Here is a 23,943-nt window from a genome sequence, read left to right on the forward strand (position 1 = left end):
GGCATCTTGATTCCTGTTTATCACCTTATTCACCTCTGTGTCTATTTCAACATCCTGCCATTTATTGGAAAACAAAATATGACCCTTTGATTGATATAGCTGGAACTTCTGAGATTTTTATCTTGAACGACAAAGTTTTGTTTCACCCTTCTTTCTCCTTCCACGCTGGGGAAGTTCAATGATCATGTCCACCAGCCTGCATTCCATGACCCCACTCCCCGCCCCCATGCTCTACATCCATCACCCACATGTGAGGCTGAGCGAGGCCTCCATACCGCCTGCCCCAGAAGCCCCACTTCAGACTCACAAGGCCTTTTTTACCTGTGAAGCAGTGATTGAAAATCTTCTTGTCCTTCTCTAGGTTCAGCTCTTTTACTCCTTTTTCAGTGTCTTTCATGGACAAATACAAGGCACTGCACAGATGAAAACACATGGATGAGTAAGAGGTTTTCAGAATGGCCAGTCCTCTCTGAGATTCGCCGCCTCGAAGGGGCTGCTCCTGAGTACAAGCCTCCCCCTCCCCAGGTGAACCCTGAGCCTAATCTCTCCAGTAGATCATAAGCACATCATTAGAGGGCAGAGTTCATGATCGCATAACTTTGTGGCCTGAGCAACATTCAGCAAAATGCACTGGGAAGGTACTTAACGTCTCTTAAATTCACTAAACTCTGCTGGTTTAATTTTTAGTGTCTGAGATGGAGAGTTGCCCCCAGTTAGGTGCCAAAGATGAAATGTTCTTGGGGCTCAATCCTCATGTCCCATTTCTTTGTGTCCTACAAGAGATCATCTGGTATAGACATTTGCCTCCCAGAAAGTGAATGTCTTGACTAAGCTTATCCCTTTATCCTAAAAATTAGGAGATAAAGCAAAACAGTGAGACATTCTCATTTTTGTCCTTGAAGTAATCAACTAAAGATAGCCTTATCAGAGAGATTGCAAGCAACAAAACCCAAGGCCACTTTCATGGATCTCGTGGCTCCACATAGCACAAGCATCATTTGCACTTAGCTCTGACAGCTGTGGTTAGAAATGTGGTCACTTGACCACCCCAACCAGCAGCTACAGCTAGACTAGGCAACTCCTCTTGGGTCTTTACCAAAAAGCTTTCTTGGTGAGAGAAAGTGCTCATTCTCTCTATGCTCAATGCACAAATTTCGTCAGACTCCTGTGACCTGCTACGTCCTGCAGGAGGCATGCAGAGGACTTTTTTCAGTCCCCTCCTAAGGACTCCCCTCACCCATTTTGTAAACCAATATGGAATTTAAGTAGCCAATATGGAATTCTTCCTGGCAGGGCTCCTGTTACAGGATATGTTCCACATAAAAGCAAAAACCAGCAAAAAGTAAAAAGACTCCTAGAGAAAGGGGCTCATGTGATATCAACATTTAGGCAACAACCATCACCTGCAATTCCAGGCCAGTCAACATCAGAGGTCATTAATCTAGGCCAAGGCACAAACGGCTTCCTGCTAGGAGAGGTGTTCACCCTTGCTGAATGTGTGAACTTGAACTTGAAACCTTACCTACTAGGACACACAGCCCGTGCCTTTTCCTACCTACCTATAGATCCTGAAGCTTTCTTTTAAGAGTAATTTATTATGGCTACTTCATAAATACAATGATGCATCTCTCTCTCTCTCTCTCTCTCTCTCTCTCTCTTTCTCTCTCTCTCCATCCCCCATCTCTCTCTCTGCCAAGATTACCCAAAATGAGGGAACTTAAATTCCACTGCCCCCTCTCCTCAGCTGCTAGACCTTAGAGAAGCCACAATCACTCTTTCAGACCCAGGTAAACATCTTAGTATACCAAGTGCCAGTACTAAGGACCTGGAAGGGTGGATACAGCCTTCAGAGGTGACCAAAGCAGGCCTTGGAGCAGGATCTGTTGTGAGATTTCCTCAAGAAGCAGGGTGGGAGGAGGGAAGAGTGAAGGGAAGCAAACATAGAAAATCACCCTATGGAATGAAGTGAGAGAGTGGCATGGACATATATACACTACCAAACGTAAAATAGGTAGCTAGTGGGAAGCAGCCGCAGAGCACAGGGAGATCAGCTCGGTGCTTTGAGACCACCTAGAGGGGTGGGATAGGGAGGGTGGGAGGGAGATGCAAGAGGGAGGAGATATGGGGATATATGTATATGTATAGCTGATTCACTTTGTTATACAGCAGAAACTGACACAACATTGTAAAGCAATTATACTCCAATAAAGATGTTAAAAAATATAATTTTTAAAAAAAGAAAATCACCCTAAGTCAATGGTTTCTGGCAGTCGGATGGACCTCCTGGTAGATTTCCTGGCAAACTTCTGACCTCCTTCAATGCATTTAATGGCCTTCTTGATGTCCCGAACCCAGCCATCTCTCTCCTCCAGGAAGGCTGCCTGGAAGAAGTGGTCCTGCTGTTTGGTCGTAGTGATCTTAAACACAAACTGAAATCAAAACACATCCCATTAGGAATGACTCCTTTCAAGGGGCTGAGGTCTCTTATGAAGTACAGCAGTGGAGCCAACCCTGTTCTGGAAGTGCTTGGCCAAGAAAGACCCAAATGCCCAGGGTAGAGGGTGGGTGGTGTGGAGAGGGACTGGCCCAGGAAGCTCCATTCACATTGCAGGCTATGCATGGTCTCGAGGGTCAGCCCCTGACAAGGTATTCATGGTGGTTAACGACATCAACTCACCATCCTTTTGCCAAAGTCCTGGCAAGGGCTAGTCAGAGTGCTTCCTTTCAGGGGAATCATTCCTTTGGGGCTGTTATCACTTTTCTTCTTATAGAATTCAACTCCGTCTTCTAACAGTACAACCCACATGGGTTTCCAGGTGTTGAACATGCTCCCCTGTAATGACAACAGAAAGAGCTGGGTAATGATGTTTTCTAAAACTCTTCTATAGGTGGCAAAGGGCTTGATAAATAGCCTAGCTTTGGCCAGTGTGGACACAGGCGACCCACATTTGTGTGACCAGGCTGCTAGGAAAGCAGCCTTCAGGGGACAAGGGGAATACCATTCTGCTGGAACTTTTAAAAAAAAGTTTTAAGATAAAATATATACACATCTATAATTAGACCATAAGCCTCTCCTGGGCCATTACCAAGAGAATAGGGTGTGAATCTCAACTCTCCTTCTTGTACATTTCAGGTTGACTATCTGGGGCTTATTTTCTCCCAACCCTGCCCATTGTGTTCCATTCAACTTAGGGATGGCAAATAGATTCTACCTCAAGTGCCGACTCAGACTGAAGAGTAGAGGATGCCTGAAGCTGGACTCACTGGAAAAATGCCACCATCAATAGCGTGTGCCATAAATGGTGGCATGCTAGCTGCAGTTACTTCCATCCCTTGGTGTAGTCAGATTTTATCTGGATATGAACATCAGGAAGAAACTCAGAGCACAGCCTTGTGTACAGGCATGGCTAAGAGGTATGAAAATCACCTGCAGAACCGTCTCTAATGCCAGCATGATGCTGTCATGTCAGTGTAGCCTTTAGGAGTATCCTTACTTTAAAAGTTTTCAGTTTGGGTTAATGCCAACTGTCCCTTTATCAACAGATAACCATTCTGACTACATCAAGGAAGTCTCTCTTTTTTATCTATATTTTGGGAGGGTTTTGGAAAAGGAAGAGAACAGGGTTCTATGCCTCTTATCTTTGACCCCACGATGTCACCCTGTCATGACTACCACAAAATGGGATTATCACCCAGTTCCCAGAAGATCCTGCTGGTTATCTTAAAATGCAAAGAGCCTCTATATAAAGGTCCAGTTTCCCAAAAGGAAGACTATTTATGCAAAGAAGATAAATACTTGTGGGACTATCATTTTGCTTGTCCAAGTGTTTCCTTTGTTTTAGTTACTGAAAAAAAAAGTGTTAAATTAATACACACTATCTCTTTTCTGAACATACAGAATAATTATTCATGCTAGCACTGAATTACTTCCCTTTTTGAAAAAATGGGCAAGGTCAGACACTATGCCAACACATGAAATAATTTCAATCAAATGTCCTTCTGTTTTACATCTATCAGAGAGAAACTCATAATATAAAGAGTTCCTGCAAACCAATAAGAAAAAATACAAATAATCTATTTTTTTTAATGGGCAAAAGACTGGAAGAGGCACTACATTAAAAAAAAAAACCTCTGAAAAAGTGTTTAACGTCATTATCCATCAGGGAAATGCAGATTAAAACCACAATGAAATACCTCTGCACACCCACTAGAGCATCTAAAATTTTGAAAGCTTGAGAAGAGCAAGACTTGGCAAGGACGTAACTGGAACTCCCATACATGGCTGGCAGGAGTGCAAAATGGTACATCCAATTTGGAAAACTGTGGAGAACGTTCTAATTCTTAGAAGATATATTTTGACATATTTAGGCATGAGGGAGCATGATAAGCTGACTTATTCTCAAATATCTCAGCATAAAAATATGTGTGTATATTTATATAGAAATACAGAGATAAGACAAATGTAGCCATGTGTTAACAATTCATAAACCTAGGGAAAGAGTGTATAGGTAGTCATACTATTTTCTCCACTTCTCTGTGGATTTGAAAATGTTCAAAATAATTGGGAAAAATTAATAAATAAATGAACAACACATGATACTACTACATACTAAAATTTGGGATGTGCTTTTAGGGAAATATAGAAGTTGGACTAGATGACTGCTGAAATGCCTTTCAAGTCTCAAATTCTATATTCCACTTCCAACCTATCAAAGATTTATGACTGCCAGCGTCACTCAGGGCTTTTGACCTTGGAACCGGGATAAAATTAGGAGACGTCAGCCAGCACCACATTCCTTCCGTAGACCATTAAAATAAAACTACTCCCGGGCTTCCCTGGTGGCGCAGTGGTTGAGAGTCCTCCTGCCGATGCAGGGGACACGGGTTCGTGCCCCGGTCCGGGAAGATCCCACATGCCGTGGAGCGGCTGGGCCCGTGAGCCATGGTCGCTGAGCCTGCGCGTTCGGAGCCTGTGCTCTGCAGCGGGAGAGGCCGCAACAGTGAGAGGCCCGCGTACCGCAAAAATAAATAAATAAATAAAAAATAAATAAAATAAAACTACTCCGGAGCCAACTATTCAAAATGAGTTTGTGCTTTACTAATTCAAATGTAGCCTCAGGGTCTGACAGCTCACTGGGTGGAGGATGTATCATTTGGGATTCAGGGGCATTATGCCCATTAAGGAGGCTGATACTCGGTAAAACAAGGGAAATCGGACAGTTTATAAAGTGGGACTTTGTTCCAGTCTTGGTAGTGGTTAGTTAGGTTAGGATGATGGAATTCTGGGTCATCTCTCTCCTCTGCACCTGCTGGCTTCTCCCTGGATAACCTGACAGCACCTCCTCTCCATGACCGCTATATTTACCCTTCTCTGTCCTTAACCTTCTTGGTGCTCACCCAAGAGCAAACCCAGAAGTGTGATCACGGACTGCCCATGCTAGAAAGGCATTTAGGATCATCTACCAACATCCTCATCACACACATAAGAAAGCTGAGGCCACTTTAAGTGACTGGGCCTAGTACACCTGACCAGTTAATGTGGGACTGAGATTAGCATCCAGGCCTCCTGATTCCTAATTTTATGTTCTTTCCATTTCCCCTTAGACGCCATCTTCATTTTGGTTCTCACTGAGCCATTCTTGAATATAAATCAATTTTTAGGCCACTTAGCCAGCTATATATATATAACCTCATAGATGTGTATATGTGTGTACATAAAATCATAAAACATATCTAAATTGTAAATCACATCATAATATGATCCTATATAATAATATGTTTTATGATACTATAAATATATAAGGTTTATATATGTAAGTAAATATATATGTGGCATAGGCCTGCTTTCTTCCATTATAGGCCAAAACCTATACAATTACATTTTCAGAATGGGCAGGTTTTAAATGTTGAGTCAAATTTAAAGTTTCCAAGTGAGTCACTGTACATCATCATGGAAGTGGTTAGTTTAGTGCATAAGAGTCTGACATTGCATGATACCAAAAGAAGAAATCTTAAAGCTCAAGATATTTGACCACTTTAAAAAATTGAATTTCTGTACAGTAAAAAAACAAATGAACAAACAACAACGAAAAAAACCCTGAACAACTGAAAAGCAAATTAAAAGGTATGAATATTTATAATATAGTATCATATAATTAAAGGTTAATATCCTTAATATATTTTTTAACCCTTTAGAATTAATAAGAAATATACAAACCCTCTCAATTTTTTTTAAACGGACAAACAATAGAAACAGCCAATTCTCAAAAGAAGAAATGCTTGCGTCCAATAAACATAAAAATGTACTGCTTCAACAGCATTTAAACAAATGCAAATTAAACAAAATATAAACTTATTCTTCAATACTTTTTTTAAAAAGATTTATAAAATGTATTGGTGAAGATTTGGGAAAATGGGCGCGTGGGGAAAAAAAATGGAGCTCTATTGGTCAGCAGTTTGATGTGGGCTATCAAAATAACTAAAGTCATTTGTAGGCTATATAAATAGAAGCATAGGAAAGTAACGTTGTAACTTTAAATGGAGCATCACCGGTAGGTGACCATGGAGCTGGGTGGCCCAGGCTTTTTTTTTTTTTTTTTTTTTTTGCGGTACGCGGGCCTCTCACTGTTGTGGCCTCTCCCGTTGCGGACCACAGGCTCCGGACGCGCAGGCTCAGCGGCCATGGCTCACGGGCTCAGCCGCTCCGCGGCATGTGGGATCTTCCCGGACCAGGGCACGAACCCGTGTCCCCTGCATCGGCAGGCGGACTCTCAACCACTGTGCCACCAGGGAAGCCCCTAAACCTCATTTTCTACATCTGGCAAATGAGGATAATGCTACCACCTATTTCTTAGGATGATTGGGAGATTAAATAAAATAATCCACGAACATTGCTTAGGGCAATATCCAGAACATAGGGAGCACCCAATAAATACTATCTAGTCCCTGTAATTCTGTACTTATGGTTGCACCTGGAGAATGAACTTGACCTCAGGAAACCTCAAAGCTACAGCTAAAGTGAAGCCTGTTCAAAAGAGAGTGACAGGATGGCATCTCTCTTGGGGAAATTGTTGGAACTGGTAGGTTTTAGCCCAGAAAGGGACAGGCAGGGTAGATAAGGACTGTCTTCAAGGGTGTGAAACATTTCGATTGTTTTGAAGTCTCAGTAGGTAAAAGTTTCAGAAAAAAACAGTTTGCTGCATAACTTAAGGGAGAAAGTTAAATTAGTGAGTTCCCTGGCACAAGAGGTCTTCTAGCACGCTTGTGAACAGAGTAGTAAAAGAAATTCAGGCCACAGATGAGAAGTTCAATTAAATGCTTATCAAAATATGTTACATTCCTTTCAGTCCTCAGATTCTACACATCTGTTCTAAAAATGTGTTATTACTATTATGCCTTTAGTCTTCCAATTCCAGGTGCCCTTGCCTTCATCTAAACACTTGGGCTTCACCTGCAAGCAAAAACGAAACAAAACTGCAAAAAAAAAAAAAAACCCTCAAAAACATATTTAACATGAATATCTAAAAATGACCCCATTAGAAATTATTTTTTTAAGTTACTATAATATGAACCCCCAAGATTTTTTTGGTTTCTCTACAAATAATGATAGATAAAGCAGCTCCCATGCTTCAGACACTGGCCTGGGTGTTGGGGTATAAACATGAACAAGACGCCATCTTTGCTCTCAAGATGTTCACAATCTAACAGGGGAGAGAGTGACCTTGACCTGCAACTCCAGGGCGGTGTGATGAATGCACAAACTGAGACAGGCCTTCCTGCGCATGTGTGGCTTCACAGAAAGAAGCCATGACTCATTGCCGAGGGAGGGGACAGCTTGATTGTGGTGTCAAGCCCCTCCCAGACATCTCCCACCAAGTGAAGACACCTCCTTTCACTTCTCCTTTTCTTCAAACTTCTCTTTTCCTATGTTGACATATAGCTAGAATTTAAAGGAAAACTATATGATGGTCAAAACGACATATTGAACTAAAGCAGAACTGTGAGTTAGTATCATCTCTTCTCCCACACTCATGGGACATGTTATTTTAAGGTGGTGTTGCTTCTATGAAGTCCTCATTTCTGCTACATCATAAATTGCTTCATCTAGTTGGCCAACCTGATCTATGACATCACTTGTGACCGGATCAATGGTCATTTTGTGCCAGTTTAAATACTTTGAAGGCAAGGAAACGAATCTGTTCAGTAGAATATTTTTTACATAAAAAAATTCTTCCAGGTTGGACAATTTCTCAATAAAAACATATTAGGTTAGCAATAGAAAAATCACACAAAGTGTCTAACAGCATGATTTCTGGAGCCTTAGGGATTTCGGTTCAAATTTCAACTTTGCCTCTTCTAAGCTGTGTGACCTTAGGCAAGCTACTTCATTTTTCCAAAACTTAGTCTCCTCACTTATCAAATGAAAATAATAATACTACCAATTTCCCATTGTTCTAAAGATTAAATAAGATAATACACTTAAAGGGCTGATCACTATGCCTAGCTTGTAGTGGGTGCTCAAAAAATGGTAACCATATAGGCAGATAAGATGACACAGTTTTGTAGGCAATACTATGAAGTCATTCTGGCCTAAGGTTCTCCTGGGCACCACGCATCACAACAACAGTGCTTTGGAAAAGAAAATCACTGCAATCTGAGCCCATGAGGGCCACGTATAACACGGTTAGGCACAGCTCTCTATGACACCACACTGCTGGGTTCCAGTCAATCTCGGCCACTGAATAGCTGTGTGACCTTAGGCAAGGCCCTTTGCCTCTCTGTACCTTACTTTCCTCCCCTGTAAAGTGAGGGTAATAGTTGTACCCACTATATACATATATATATATATATATATATATATATATATTGCATTAATGCATTAAATGCTTAGATCTGTCCCTGCTGCAGGGTAAGCTCTACATATGTTGGCTACTCTGATGACAATGAATCAATGTGTGCAAATCAAGAGGGATTATTTCATGGTGTCTGGAAGACAAGGTAGCCGTTTGAAAGAATTGCTGGGCAGAGACCCCTGAGTCCTGCTCTCTGTTTTGCCCCAGGCTTTCCTCCTTCTATCAGAACCAGCTTTTTTGCAGCCCTTTTCTTTCCTGACCAAGCCTCTCGTCCTTCTCTTTCTCACCACCCCGATTCCTATGCTTTCCCCCAGCCTCACAGGCCACCTAAATTCCTAATACACTCCTTGGGTCAGTCCTGCCACTCAACATGCTGGCTGTTGTCATAGAAATGAAAGTTGGCTGCATAAACCTCTAGGAATGAGACTGGTTGGTGACGTGACTTGGTGGAGTCTAGGTTATTGGTTGCGTGTAACCTGCTCCTCTCTCTTTTTTTAAGCTATGATTATAAACATATCCAAATCAGTAGTATATTTTCAAGGACCTCCAAAATATGTTTATTAGCTGGAAGTAACCCCCTAATCAGAGGAAAAGGGAGGTTGAGGTCACCACACACACACTTGCCCCACAGTACAGTTTGTCCAGGCCCCACTCTGGCTCTGCAAAGTTCATCTCACCTCCCTTTTGCTGGCTTGGGAAGCCTGCTTTTCAGAAGGCTGCCTGGGATCAACAAGATGGTGGGCTTTGTGGTTGGGCAAGCCTGGGTTTGAATCCCAGGTTGTCCTCTCACCGGCAAGCCACTTATTCTCTCTGAGCCTCAGTTTCTCATCTGTAAGATGGGGATAAGGGTATAGGGTGGATAGGATTGAATGAGATGGAGTTCATACAGTGGCTAGCTGCTACATGGCAGGCTCTAAGTGCTCTTTTTTTGAAGTCAAAGTGGCAAGACTTTGAGGCAAGAAAATCTGGGTCTTCTTTAGAATGAAAAAGCTGCAAAATGACAGAATCATGTATTTTCCCTCCTGCTCTTAACCATCAACCCTATTTAAAGATCTCAGGAGGGAGGCAAAGGAGGAAACCTGAACTGTGAAATGTGGACAGTTATCTTGCACAGAAGAAAAGCAGAAACATTATATAGTTGATACCATTGACTACCGACCCCAAGATTACTGACTTGACAAAATCCTTGTACTAGCATATTCTAATGTTATATTTTTTCCACCCAAAACATCTTTATATCCAATAAAATTATTTCATAAAACAAGAATAAGGAGAAATATATTCTCTATTACCACCCAGATATCTTAAACTGCGTAAGAAAAAAAGGTGAACCGAGGGAGACATATATTATCGCCTGTCGTGCTTTAACATCAATGACTATAGTCAAGGCATCTCCCAGCCTTGTCAGAGAAAGATCTTCATGCTCTTTTCTTCACTATTAACTTGGCAACCAATCCAGGAAGCAGGGCATATGACCAATAGCGTCTAGGAGAGGACTGCCTATCTACTGAAGTATATAGCAATACTGATATTAATAATCATTGTGACTTAGGTACCATCTACTGTGTGCTAGGTTCCTGACAAATACTTTTTAACCCATGTATATGAAGTACCTGAAAGAAAAAAGAATGACGTCTAAAGAAGTTAGGAAGTTTAGCACCTTACTGGGAAATTCTGACTTCAGTTCTGCAGCTGACAAAGGGAATCTCTGAATCAAGCATTTCTTTAAAATAACAAATTAGAGAATCCTAACACATTATAACAGAGAGTGTTCAAAAGGCCCCAGAGAAAAATGCAAAAAGTATGAAGATGTAAATTGTAGACAGGAAAATTATGGGAGATATAAACTGGAAAAATAAATATGAAATTTCACCATGTTTTTTTCTAGGTACTTTTTCTAGACTGACTTTTACAGGCTATGATCTGAGAGAATTACCCTCAGTGATTTAAAAATTTGTTAATTTAAGTCCATATGCTTGCCAACCCTAACTCTTTCATTGTCATATTCTAGTGGGGCAGATTCACTTATTAGAGATTGAGTCTTTTAATCATTTGTAATTTATAGAGTTTAAAATGTAAGTATACAATATAACAGCAATTTTAATTACAAAATGCTTAAATTGTTTTTTAAAAAAAACAAACAAACAAAAAACCTTTGCAGAAAATGTTTCCATTCACCTGTTCTTCTCAGGATACTAGCCTAAGTGACCAGGAAAGAAATGTCAACATTAATTACTGTTGGCTCTCAAAAGAGTATTAGTGCCTATTGCAAAGAGTCTACATACACCTCTGTGTATATACATGTGTCTTTTCCAAAGGATGTTTCAAAATATGGTTAGCTAGAAAGAATACCAGCTGAGGGCTCATTTATTCTCTGGCATCTACTCGTAACTCTCACGACCATAGACACATTACAAACCCTAACTTAGATTGAATTTACTCAATGAAAATCCCGGTGTACTGGACAGAGCTCAGTGCCAGGAGTCAGGGAGTGAGTTTCTGGTCCCAAATCTGTCACAGCCATGTGACTTGGAGCAGTCACCCAGCTTCTGGGTCTCAGCTTACTCTTGTGGAAATGAGGGAATGAGGTCAGACGGTCTAAGGCCCCTTCCAGATTTAAATCAAAACAGAATCAGGCAGCAATGTGAGCAGTTTAACCTCCTCTTAGTAGAATTTTCAGGTTAAAATGTTAAACCGTGGATGGCCTAAAACAGAGTCCCATCATGCTCTCATTCAATTAAAAACTGGAACGTACTGAGTTCAGTTCACTTCTAACGCCCTGAACTCACTTGGGTGACTGTGAGTTACATGTTCATATAGGTGTTGTCCACAGGATGCCAACGAGCCCTATGTGTGAACTCACCCTCTTGGGGAGTATCACAGTGACACAGCATACACCCACCATCAGGAGAAAAACCAGCAGTGCTAACGAAATTCAATTTCCTGATGCCACACCAGTGAAACCAAGCATTTTTGAGTAAACTTGTGTCTCTGTTTTCTAATTTTTAAAATGGTGCATCTACCTACCACCTTAACAGCATGTTATACAAATTCACTAAGAACTGTGAGTGAAGAGATTTCAGTCCAATAAAAAAAGGATGAATAAGCTACCATTACTGTATCATTATATCCGCTCATCTTTAATATTTTCTTCTTCCTCTTTTCCAAAAAAAAAAAAGAGGGGAAGAAGAATTTAAATAACAAATGAATAGTTTCTCCTAGTAACCTCTATAGAAGAAGAGTTTCAGTCTTCTAGCATAACACACATGTGTGACTCTTGAAAAGGATGCTTTAGATCCTGAAGGATTTCCAGACCCTGTCGTCTGGAATTCTCAGCCCCACAAAATCAAGCTGTGCTGACGCCTGAGCTGGATTCATTCACTTTTAAGAACCAGAAGGCAATGGAACACGTACTGGCTTCTCCACACCACTCCGACCTTCTACAGGCTGCGATGCTCTCCTGTTTCAGCCCAATAGGTTCAGCAGGTAAAGAGTGCAAAGCTGGACTCCAATCCTCCCCCACCCTATCTCCAGGGACACCCTTGCAGGTGGCACTTTGCTTACCCTCTTCACAAGGTAGCCCTCCCTGATCCGCTTTGGTTCCATGTCGGACGGACAAAGAGATGGCCGAGTCCCCCCGCAGAAGTCGCCTCAGGAGCTCGTCCTCCTCTGAGAGCTGGGGCCGTTGTGGGCTGCTTTTCTAGAGCGAGGGCCCTTTCACAGTTTCCCCTCTGCTGGCAATCGCGTGATCACATCCTCTTCCCCTCACCGGGGTGGAAGATTAGAATAAGGAACTGCAGAGTGAAACAACCCATTCTTTGCTAACGTTGGAGATTTGTCAAAAGTACAGTTGGGTCGAATATTTACCTAAGGTCAATTTTTATTATCATAAAGGAAATAATTCTCCTAAAGAGAAAAAAATGGTGAACGGAAAAGGAAAATGAACAAGAAAACCCTACTAGTGGAAATTTTCCTGGCTTAGGAATTATATCCGAGAGTCCAGAAAGGCTGAATCAAAATGCCCAGAAATTCAGAACTGTCTGGTTAGCATAACAAAGGCAACTACTATTAAGTGAATGTCTACTTCTGTCCCAGGTGTTCTTCTAGGTGTGTTTCAGCCTACCTCATTTAGCATAGTTCTTATAAGAAACCCACAGGGGAAAGGATATTGTTGCCTCTATCTTAGACATAAGGAAACTCATGCTCAGAGAAGAAAGCAGTTGTCTTAAGGACCAGAAGAGCAGGGAGGGTCCTTAACAGGGTGCTGCTACCTCGCATCGGGCCTGTGATCTGTGTCACACACACCACTAACCCCACCGTAGAAAGAAGTTCATACCCAAACATGTTTGAGAAATTGTGTGTTACAGTCCCAGTTTGCTGGCTCCCTTTCAGCTTAACAAATTAAAGACCCTCCCAAAGCACTACAGCCGAGAATCCTACTGTAATGGTGGTTAATCCTGTGTTTTTCAAATTTATTTGACCACATAATTCTTTTTTTGAGCAATTGCTATCAACATTCTTGTGACGAGTTAAAGTGGAAAAAAAACCCTCAAAAACATATTTAACATGAATATCTAAAAATGACCGACCCCCAAAATAAGTCCTAACCCCCAGTACCTTAGAATGTGACCTTATTTGGGAATAATGTATTGTAGATGTCATCAGTTAGGATGAGGTCATACTGGAGTAGGTGGGCCCTTAATCCAATATGACTAGTGTCCTTAGGAGAAGAGGAGTGAGACACACAGAGAGAAACAGAGGCATAGATGGGAGGAATACCTCTACATGCCAAGGATTGCCGGCAAATACCAGAAGCCAGAAGAGGCAGGCTGGGATTCTCCTCTAAAGCAGCCATAGCGAACATGGCCCTGCCAGTTGATTTCAGACTTCTAGCCTTCAGAACTGTGAGACAATACATTTCTATTGTTTTAAGTCACCCTGCTTGTGGTGCTTTGTTATAGCAGCCCTAGGAAACTAATACACGTCTGAAAAACTTGTATTCTACAGAATAAACTTTGAGAATGTTAACCTGGCCATGTGAAAATGGGCAGGTTATTTAATCATCTGTGCCTCAGTTTTCTCATCTGTAAAATGGGAAAAAATAACATTTATTCAATGGGGTCATTCTTAGGTAAGTATTCTTAAATAAGAATACTTGTAAATGTTTAGAAAAGTGTCTAGAACATAATGTGTCCATAAACGTTAGTAATGCCTCATTTTCAAGGAGTCTCCGTTTCCTTACGGCTAGTCCTTTTCAATGATAAGTTCAACTGAGATTATAGAAGTAACATAGGACTAGGTTTTTGACTAGTTTCCTTCTCCCATTACATCAGTCAGCATTCTTTGGCTGCAGTCACGAAGAAACAAACTCTGGCTTATATAGGCAAATAGGAGTTTACTAGATGAATGTGGGGTGGCTCATGGACTTGAAGGAAAAAATAGAGACTCAGGTCTTTGAAAGGATGGAAAACAGCACAGCTGTGGGATTCTACAAAGCAAGAAGTAATGGACGGTCTCTTTGAGACACCAAGTTGAAAGAAGTCCGGTGGTTTTCAGGCTCTACAAGAGTTTCCAGTGACCGGGCCTTTGGTTGGCCTAGCTTGGCTTAGTGCTTACCCCTCAGCCATCTGATGGGGGGAACACATGAACGAACAGCCCCATCCAGTCGGGGAGGGGCTCATCCCCCCAGGGTAAAATCAAGGCACTCTTAACAGTAGAAGAGGGAAGGGCCCCTAGGCAGGCAAAAACAACAGATGTCCACAGAAGGCGTGTCAGGAGCCAGAAAGTCAAGGGCAGGGAGAAGATCTGTTCTTGGGGTTTTCTAAGAGCCTCCTGATTCGCTCTCCTCCTTCCTTCCAGCTGTGGATCTAACCCATAGTCATTGCCCCTCTATTTTTCACTTTTCATCTTATCCTAATCGATTCCTTAGAATTATAGATGACTTGCCATCAGTTTCTCATTGCACCAAAATCAGTAAGAAATTAGAAAGTTTTGGGGGATAGGAGTGGAAGAATCAACATTTGATGGCACCTGAGCAAAACAGAAACAAAGAAAAGGAGGACTGGCAGGTCCGCATTGAAACAAGTATTTTGCTGCGTTGGTGTTTGTACAGGCAATGGAAACTGTTCACAGATTTACCAAGTCTAATTTCATGGCTAAATGTATCTCTTTTTGTTTAATTAACCTAGTGACTTCTAATTTATAATGTTTTCTCCTTTTGTCCTAATATGACCAGAAGTCTTAACGAATCCTTACTCTGAAATATCATATCTCTTAGATGCCTACAGTATAAAAGCACCCCCTGCATTCTGAATAATTCTTTTCAAGAAATATGTATTGAATACTTACTATGTGCCAGGCCCTGGACTAGGTAAAAATCTCTTGCCACCAATGAGCTTCCCAAATGTGTTAATCAGGTGAGCATTACCATGGCTGGATTAGATGCTGCCACCCCTGCCTCTCCGGTCAGGGGTCAAAATGCCTGCTTAGCGACCCCTAGTGGTCACTAGAGGGAACTGTCTGAATCAATGACATATTAGGACTTCCTTCTCTTACTGGACGGAGTCTGAGCAAATGCTCTTCTGCTCTGATGGATTCTATTCCCAGATCAGATAATTAGAACCTCTTCCAATATCTTTTTTATGTGTATATTTCTAGGCTTACTTTAAAAAATCTCTTTCTGTCCTCCTTTTAATTCTCTCACATTGGATCAATACCTTGGAAACAATTCTTACAGTACATTTTATTGGTGTAAAGAATATTTAAGACTTTGGAATAAGCAAAAAAGATTACTGCATGTCTCCAGTGGAAAACTAGGCATCATTTACAGCACACCTTTCCAGGTTATCTGATTCTATGGAGTTTGTGCTTTCCATGTATTTGAATTGTTGTACAACTCTATAAATTGTGGATACCTGATAACAATGCAAATAATTCTTGTCTATGGACATGCAAATAAATTCTGTCTGGTGGAGGTTCAACCCCACCCTACTCCCCGTGGAAAAAGCCAGTTTTTTGTCCATTTGTAAATTGATTTTACCATTCCTTTACTCCATATCAATTTGCCTTTGATTTCTCCTTTGAACCAGTTGTGACAGCTGGCTGGCTCCCACTTTAATTCATGAGCTAAATAAAATTTTCCTTTTATTGTATGTGAGTGATGATTTTATTTTGAAACGTTTTAAATGTTTTTAATTTAAAAATTTTAAAACTTACTCTTCAGCATTGGTAACTCCAAAAAAGGCTTACATCTAGCTGAGAAATATCGGAATACGGTTAGTACTCAACCTAAATGAAGGTGTCAGAACCAGAGAAAAGTCTGAGGTTTACCTACGTGCAAGCTTACAATTAGTCTGCACAGTTTTGTGGAAGCTGCTGGAAGACACCAGACTTCCGGACCTTACAATTTGACAAAGGACTTTGTTACTCACAACACAGTAGGCAGGATAGGCTTCATGTCTGTGTTGCTCCTCTTGTCCCCAATTGCTGTGAGAAAAGACGGAGCAGCCTAGATGGATGCTGCACATACAGGAGCTCACTGAGCCCAAATCTTTGACCATGGGCTGCAAGCAAACCTGCCCAAACTTTGCCTCAGAAGGAGACATTATCCTTATTATACTGGACAGTAAACAAATCTGCCCTTGCACTGCAGAGAGGCCCTATCTCCATCTCCCAAGGTTATAGTTCACTGTACAAACAAACATCCTTGAAAAGATAGTGTCTCTCCTTGCCAATTGTAAAGAAGCACAAGAGATCCATGGAGAATTATCTCCCAATGAAAGAAAAGCCTTAAGTTGTTAATTTCTTTAAACCCATTAGAGAATATCTAGTTGCTGCCCAGTGGGCCTCCAGCTCAAAATGCATAACTGAGAGCACATATTAAGCAAATCTTCCCAACAGACACAGAATTCATGCGGAAATGATAAAAGAAATATAAAAGTATATATATGCATATACCCATTTGCTTCACATGTATTTTCTTGCTCTGTCAACTGAGAGCCTAGAAGCAACAACACCCTGGTAGCAGCGTTCACAGTGCTATGGACTAAGTGTTTATATGTCTCCAAAATGTCGAAATTCTAATCCCCAATGTGATGGTATTAGGAGATGGGGCCTTTGGGAGGTAATTACTCCATGAAGGTAGAGCACTCATGAATGGGATTAGTGACCTAATAAAAAGATACAAGAGAGCTTGCTTTCTCTCTCTCTGATCTTCTGCCATGTGGGGGTAAAATGAGGAGACAGCAGTCTGCAACATGGGAGAAGGCCCTCATCATAACCCAACTACAGTGACAACCTGATCTTGGATGTCTAGCCTCCAGAACTGTGAGAAATAAATCTCTGTTGTTTATCAGACACTCAGTCTGCAGTAGTTTGTCACAGCAACCTAAACTGATCAAGATACTAGTGCCCAGATCTTGATACACTATCTCCAATGAAAGGAACTAGGGGTCCTTGGAGAAACAGATGATTCTAGGACTGGGACAGGAAATATACAAGATGAGCCTGGAGCATCTTGTAGTGCCAGAAAGCAAGGAAGTGCTAAAAGTTTTTTAAATAAATAAATAAAACCACAATGATGGGTTATGTCAAAGGGACACAGGAGCCAACGGAAAGAGATCCCAATGGCCAAAGCTGGAACAATTCAAACAACAAAATAGATAAAGCACTACTGGACTATAGCCCAAAGAATAAAATAGATAAATAAATGATTGAACAGGTAAATAAATGAGGGAGAAAAGGCAGCTCTATCCCAAGAATTCCAACTAATTTGTGTAAATACTCCACCCTCAAGAAGATGGAGCCTAAATCCCCACTTCTTAATCATGGACCGCTTATAATAACTTCCTTCCAAAGAGTACAGCATGGAAAGAGGAAAAAAAGAGTAAGTTTATGGTGGAGAAAACTGACAGACACAGCCTCAGCCTGGTGATCAAGGTCAACATCAACGGTGATAAGTTAGGTTGAAAGTATGCACTCTTGATATCTGATCATGTGGCAAGCCTCAACTGAGGAACATTCTGCAAACTACTTGACCAGCATTCCTCAAAACAGTCAAGGTCATCAAAAAACAAGGAAGTTCTGAGAAATTACCACAGCTAAGAGGAGCTTATGGAGACATGAGGACTAAATGTAACATGGGATGGGATCCAGGACAGAGAAAGGACATTAAGGGGAAACCAAGTAAGTCTAAAGAAAGTATCGACTTTAGTTAATAATAATGTATCGATATCAGTTAATGAATAGTGACAAATATGCCATATTAATGTAAATGTTAATAATAGAAGAAACTGGGTAGAGGGCATATAGGAACTCTCTGTACTATCTAAATTTTTCTGTAAATCTATAACTATTCTAAAATGTATTCAATACTGTGATAAAAAGAAAGCATTTCCGATTTATCTTCACCTTCTTAATTTTTATCCCATTCAGATGGAGATTCTGACGGAAAAATTTCCGTATTGTTAGGTTTACATCCTATTTGTTCAGAAAGGCTTTAAATTCATTCAGGGCTGTTTTGCAGTGGAAACTTCATTTCGTCAGTTCTTCCTCTCCCTCTAAAGATTATGGAGGTAGAGAACACTGCTTTTTAAAAGTGTACCTTTGTGATCTCAAGATTTTAATGCAGTGTGTAAGTCTCTAGTTGTCTAAAGATGGAAAGCACTCAAATTTCAGATTTTTAGAGATATTATTAAATAAAGGTCTTACACCAACAATGACAACCAAAAACTAAGAGGATAGGTCCCCAGAAGAATCCCACTAATACAGCCAAGCTGAGAGGACTAGCTATTGGAAGTATGGACTGCTGAAGGTCGATGCCAACCAAATCCCAGTCCTGCCAGCACATTCGGAGAAGTGCAGGAAAACAAGCACCGTGGAACAGCGCTGCTGGGCACTTACTGTCAGCCCACTCCTTGTACAGAGAGTGGATCTGAAGGAGGAGAAGGGGCAATGCTACTGCTGCCTGTAGATAGGGGCAATTGTTGGATGAAAGGGTGGGCGAGCGGGAGCTGCAGGCTCATAGAACACGTGGGCAGTTTGCCACGGCAGCAATCGGAGGTTGAGATTCAAGGTGTCTGACAAGACCTCCAGCATTGCTGCCCTGGGGAAGGGATGCCTTTTTCTTGTATGCAATAGTACCCTCCTCCAATTAAGCACCGTGATCCTGAGGTTGCTCGGCCCAGAGGGGGTGCCTTTTGCCATGAACAATAGACCCTTCACAGGTTAGCTGCAGCCCAAAGGAATTCCCCAAACAACTGCCAAGCGGCAACTCAAACAGAACCTTGGAGAAGCTCCTCGCTTCCATTTCCTTGCCGCTATCCCAAGCAAGTAGGCTTCTGGTCTTTTAAAACAAAACACTAGTAAATCTAACATTTTTTCTACTTCCTTGAAATGGGCTTGAAAGATATGAACAGGGATAGAGCTCATTTCAACTCTGACACTGAGAGATATAGAGCTCTCTCTTAAAGAACAATGAGCAAACAAAAAAATCAGTACATTTGAAAAGATTTGATAGTGCCAATTGTAACATGTTCTTGAAGGAGCTAGACCCAGTAGGGTACAATCACAAAGTACCTATTCTTTTTCTCAGTGTTCCACTCTGACAATCAGTTAGCTCCTTCTCGGCCCCTTGGGTGAAATCTTGGGCAGTTTCCACGTATTTCCCAAGAACTCTTAGCTTTAAAAACAAACAACCCAAATCAGCCTAACGATCGTATTAACTGTAGTCCAGTCTAATATTAAACACTCCAAACATTTTTGTTTAACTTACAGAGTTTCCCCAGCCCCAATTTGAACCCTGGAGTGAAGAGGGAAGTTTCTGATCAGCTTCTTCGCCCTATTCTTCTCCAATCTTATTTGCTAGGTCAGGTTTTCTGGACTCTCCGGGATCTAAGGGGGAGGTAGATATGGCGAAAGAGACATCATCAGGCCCGACCCTGGGTCAAACATCTGGGACAGCTGCCTTAGCTCCTGGGCTTAGGGGGAGGGGAGAGACTATTAGGCACTGTGCCTTAATTCCTCAGTTTTGTACATCATTAAAACTATTTGAAAAACTCTGCTTTTCATGATAACCTAAAGGGCATGAAAGATGCCCTAACGGTGCAGATTCCTTTCCAGTAGACTCACCGTGAGCAGCCCTGCTCATTCAGTTGCGCTGAGCCCATTTGTGTCAGCCCTGGACTGGGTCCTGCCTGACTGGCACAGCTGCCAGCTGGCACCGGCGCTTGGCAGATGCACTGTGGCTGGCTCCTTCTCTCCCAAGATGTATGTCCCGGTTCCGCCATTGCTGATGACGGCAACAATCCCCTCCATGTGGACAAGGTCTCCCTCCTGGATGTTCCCTGCCATTACCCCGCAGCCTCTGGAGTGAGTTTCACCAGATAAGCTGTCCTTAAAGGGTCCCTTCATCCTTCCTGTTGATCCCTGTGGAAAGGATCCTTCTTAAGCTACCCCAGGCAGGCCTCCCCTCAAGGGGTCTGCATCTGGCCCCAGAATCCAAGCTCTTGGGCCTCCAGGCGGAGAGACTGCAGCTTTGCTCCAGTGCATTTCTTTCATCTCTGCCTCCTAGTGAGAAGTACTCCACCCATGGGCTCCCTTCTTTAAACACTTCCGGTTTGGAGCACTCTGAAAGTACCTCTGAATTCTCTCCACTTGGTCCAAGGTGAAGGGAGCATGTCCTCCCTTTCCAAATGGGGGATGGGGAAGTGGGATGGGAGTACAGCACACGGACGGCTTTCCAAGGAAATCTCCCCAACCTTTCCAATCTCAGTACTCAGGCAGGAGCCGGGCGATCACTGATGGGAGTAGAGCTTGTTTGCCTCTTTTACAAGCGCTCTGTGAATAGTCTAGCACAGGGGTCAGCAGACTACAGCCTGTAGGCCATAGCCCCCTTACTACTTGTTTTTCGTAGGGCCTATCAGCTGAGAATGGTTTTTCCATTTTTAAATGGTTAAAAAAAAAAAAAGGGAGATTTTGTGACATATGAAAATTTTATGAAATTCACATTTCAGGGTCATAAATAGGTTTTACTGGAACAGAGCCACTTATTCATCTCTGTCTTGTTTACGGCCACTTTTACATTAAAAGGTAGAGTTTGGCAGTTGTGACCAACATGTGACCCACAAAACCTAAAATATTTACTCTATTGCCTCTGACAGAAAATGTATGCTGGGCTTCCCTGGTGGCGCAGTGGTTGAGAGTCCGCCTGCCGATGCAGGGGACACGGGTTCGTGCCCCGGTCCAGGAAGATCCCACATGCCGTGGAGCGGCTGGGCCCGTGAGCCATGGCCGCTGAGCCTGCGCGTCCGGAGCCTGTGCTCCACGACGGGAGAGGCCGCAGCAGTGAGAGGCTCGCATACCGCAGAAAAATAAATAAATAAATAAAACAAATAAAACAGAGGCTTAAACAAGATACATTTATTCCTCTCTCATATGACAAGCTGAACCTAAACAATCCAGTGTCGCAATACAGCTCTGGGGGGTTGGGATCCAGACCCCCTTTGATCTGGTTGTTCTACGTCCTTGACACATAATTTCCATCCCATGGCCTGACATGCCTGCTCCAGCTCTCACCATAAGGTGGATGTTTTTCAAGGCTGCCCATAACACAGACCCTGAAATCTCCTTTCACACAGATGGTGTATTCAAGCTCCAGCTCCCACCATAAGGTGAATGTTTTTGAAGGCTGCACATAACACAGACCCTGAAATCTCCTTTCACACAGATGGTGTATTCAAGCACCACCCACGCGCACTCACATTAATTTTTGTTTCCAAAAACAAGAGTAGGTAGGAGGCAGGATGTGGTCCAGAACAAGGAGAAAGGGGCCTTGTGAGATACAAGTGTCCTACAGACTCAAGGGTCCCATTAGAGACTGACCAGCGCATAAATGCCATATCCCACTGTGATGCACGGGCAAGTTTAGGATGGAGGAAGAGAGTTTTCTAAATAAGCAAGGTCAGAAAACTGGGTGGGGCTTAAAGGAGCTCAGGAGGCCTGAACACAAAGCCTTGTGACTCCTGCAGTTCCTAGCAAGGTCTTCCCAAGCCCTTCTGAGCTCAGCCAACCCTGCTGAGAGCTCCTCCATTTGGGAAAGGTCCTCAAAGTGGGAGATGCTGGGAAACTGTAAGAACACAGACTTTGGAGATAGATTCACTTTCAGATTCCAGCTCTACCTCTCACCTTGGGCAAATGGCCTGACCTCTCTGAGCCTCCATTTCCTCATCTGTAAAATGCAGATAGCGACGGCACCCACCTCTAGGACTATTGTGAAGATGACAGGAGATGTTGGGTGATGCCTGCAAAGAAGGCCGTATGGAAGAGTGGCGAAGATTATGGCACCAGACCCAGCTGTCTGGGTTCTAATCCCAGCTCGACTATTCCCTAGCCATGTGGTCTAAGACTCTGTTTCCTTGTTTTTAACACTAGGGTAATAATAGTCCCTGCCTCAGTTAGAAGATGCCAACTATTATATATAGAGTGGACAAACAACAAGGTCCTGCTATATAGCACAGGGAACTATAGCCAATATCCTGTGATAAACCATAATGGAAAAGAATATGAAAAAGAATGTATATGTATGTATAAATGGATCGCTTTGCTGTACAGCAGAAATTAACACAACATTGGAAATCAACTATACTTCAATAAAATAAATTCCTAAAATAAATAAATAAATAAAATAATAGTCTCCATCTCATAAACTTGCTATGGGAAGGAAATGAGGTAATGTATGCACAGCTCTTAGGTGAGTATCTGGTATGTATTGAATAGTAAGTGCTTAGTAAATACTAGGGTTTTTTTTTTTTAAGTGAAAGCATAAATGACAAACTGGAAAAATATTTGAAATAAGTATGAAATACAAAAAGTTACTCTTCATAATACAGGAAGGACTCCTACCAATCTAGTAGAAAAAAACCCAAGAGAAAAAAAGGGTCAAAAGATATGAAAAAGCATTTCACAAAATAAGTATAAATGACCAATAAAGATGAAAAAATTCCCACTTCAGTAGTAATTTTAAAAATGCAACTTAAGAAACAGCAAGGTTTTACTGTATAGCACAGGGAACTATATGCAATATCTTTTGAAACTATAATTGAAAAGAATCAGAAAAATAAGAATATAGATATATACATACATATGTATAACCGAATCACTTTGCTGTACACCTGAAACTAACACAATACTGTAAATGAACTATACTTCAATTAAAAACTAAAATGCAACTTCAAACAATTAGGATGTGCCATTTTTTGCCCATCAGACTTAAATTTTTTTTTATAATGGTGAGAGCATGAGTGCACTTCCATATACTGTTAGTGAAAATATAAATTAGTAAAAATCTCTTTGGGGAACAATGTGGTTGGTACCTCTCAAAATTTAAGTACACAAACATCACCATTGACAATATGTGAATGAATGAATGAGTGTAGATATGTGCCAGTAAAATTTTCTGTGTGAACTCTGAAATTGAGTTTCATACCATGTTCGTGTATCACTAAATATTAATCTTCTTTTGATTTTTCTATTAAAAATGTCTTAGCTTGCGAGCCATTTAAAAGCAGGTGGCAAGCCCAGTTTAGCCCATGTGCCTGCCATTTTGTCCTCTCCTAATCTGAGGGAGGGAACTCCTACTTTTTGCAGGTTAGGGGAACAGGCTACAGTATGATCCTTTGTCCTTAACTCTAGACAGCAACAGAAAACCCCTCAACTAAATTTCTAACAGTTTTCTCAGCACTCTGTCATATGCATACACTATAATAAATATAACAAATTTGTTTTTTATAGTTTTGGGGAACAGGCGACATCCCTTAGAGGTCATCCCAATTCTAACAATTTTGTAAATATGCTCATGGATTTTTTTGGATTATCAAAATAGTACAAACCAGTAAACATTTTAAACAGTACAGAAAGGAATGAAATAAATATGGAAATGAAATAGGGTGAATTGATATTTTAAGTGTTTTCCATTAAAAGCAGTGATTTTATATTTCAACAGGGTCTTTTTCATCACATCAGAGCAGGTAAATGCCAAAGTCTCAGAACTGCCTTATTCTAGGTGCACTGCTCAGGAAAGTGGAAGGAAACACAC

General features: G+C 41.6%; 1 protein-coding gene across 3 annotated transcripts in view; it reads right to left on the reverse strand.

Moving 5' to 3' along the window:
- PLEK (pleckstrin) overlaps positions 1-23,943 on the reverse strand; it is a 58,740-nt gene that overhangs the window by 12,391 nt on the left and 22,406 nt on the right. For 2 of the 3 annotated variants that reach the window (XM_029232168.1, XM_029232169.1), the window contains exons 2-4: positions 2,678-2,833; positions 2,248-2,429; positions 322-413 (exon numbers count right to left, since the gene is read on the reverse strand). In XM_029232168.1, coding sequence (XP_029088001.1) covers positions 322-413; positions 2,248-2,429; positions 2,678-2,827 — 424 coding nt within the window. In that variant the 5' untranslated portion in view covers positions 2,828-2,833. Of the gene's footprint in view, positions 1-321; positions 414-2,247; positions 2,430-2,677; positions 2,834-12,416; positions 12,532-23,943 lie in introns of those variants that run through there. The other variant, XM_029232166.1, reaches the window with a different exon arrangement.

This window comes from Monodon monoceros, unplaced genomic scaffold (genome assembly GCF_005190385.1).
Source record: "Monodon monoceros isolate NGI ecotype Baffin Bay Population unplaced genomic scaffold, NGI_Narwhal_1 Super_Scaffold_19, whole genome shotgun sequence".
NCBI classification, from domain to species: Eukaryota; Metazoa; Chordata; class Mammalia; order Artiodactyla; family Monodontidae; genus Monodon; species Monodon monoceros.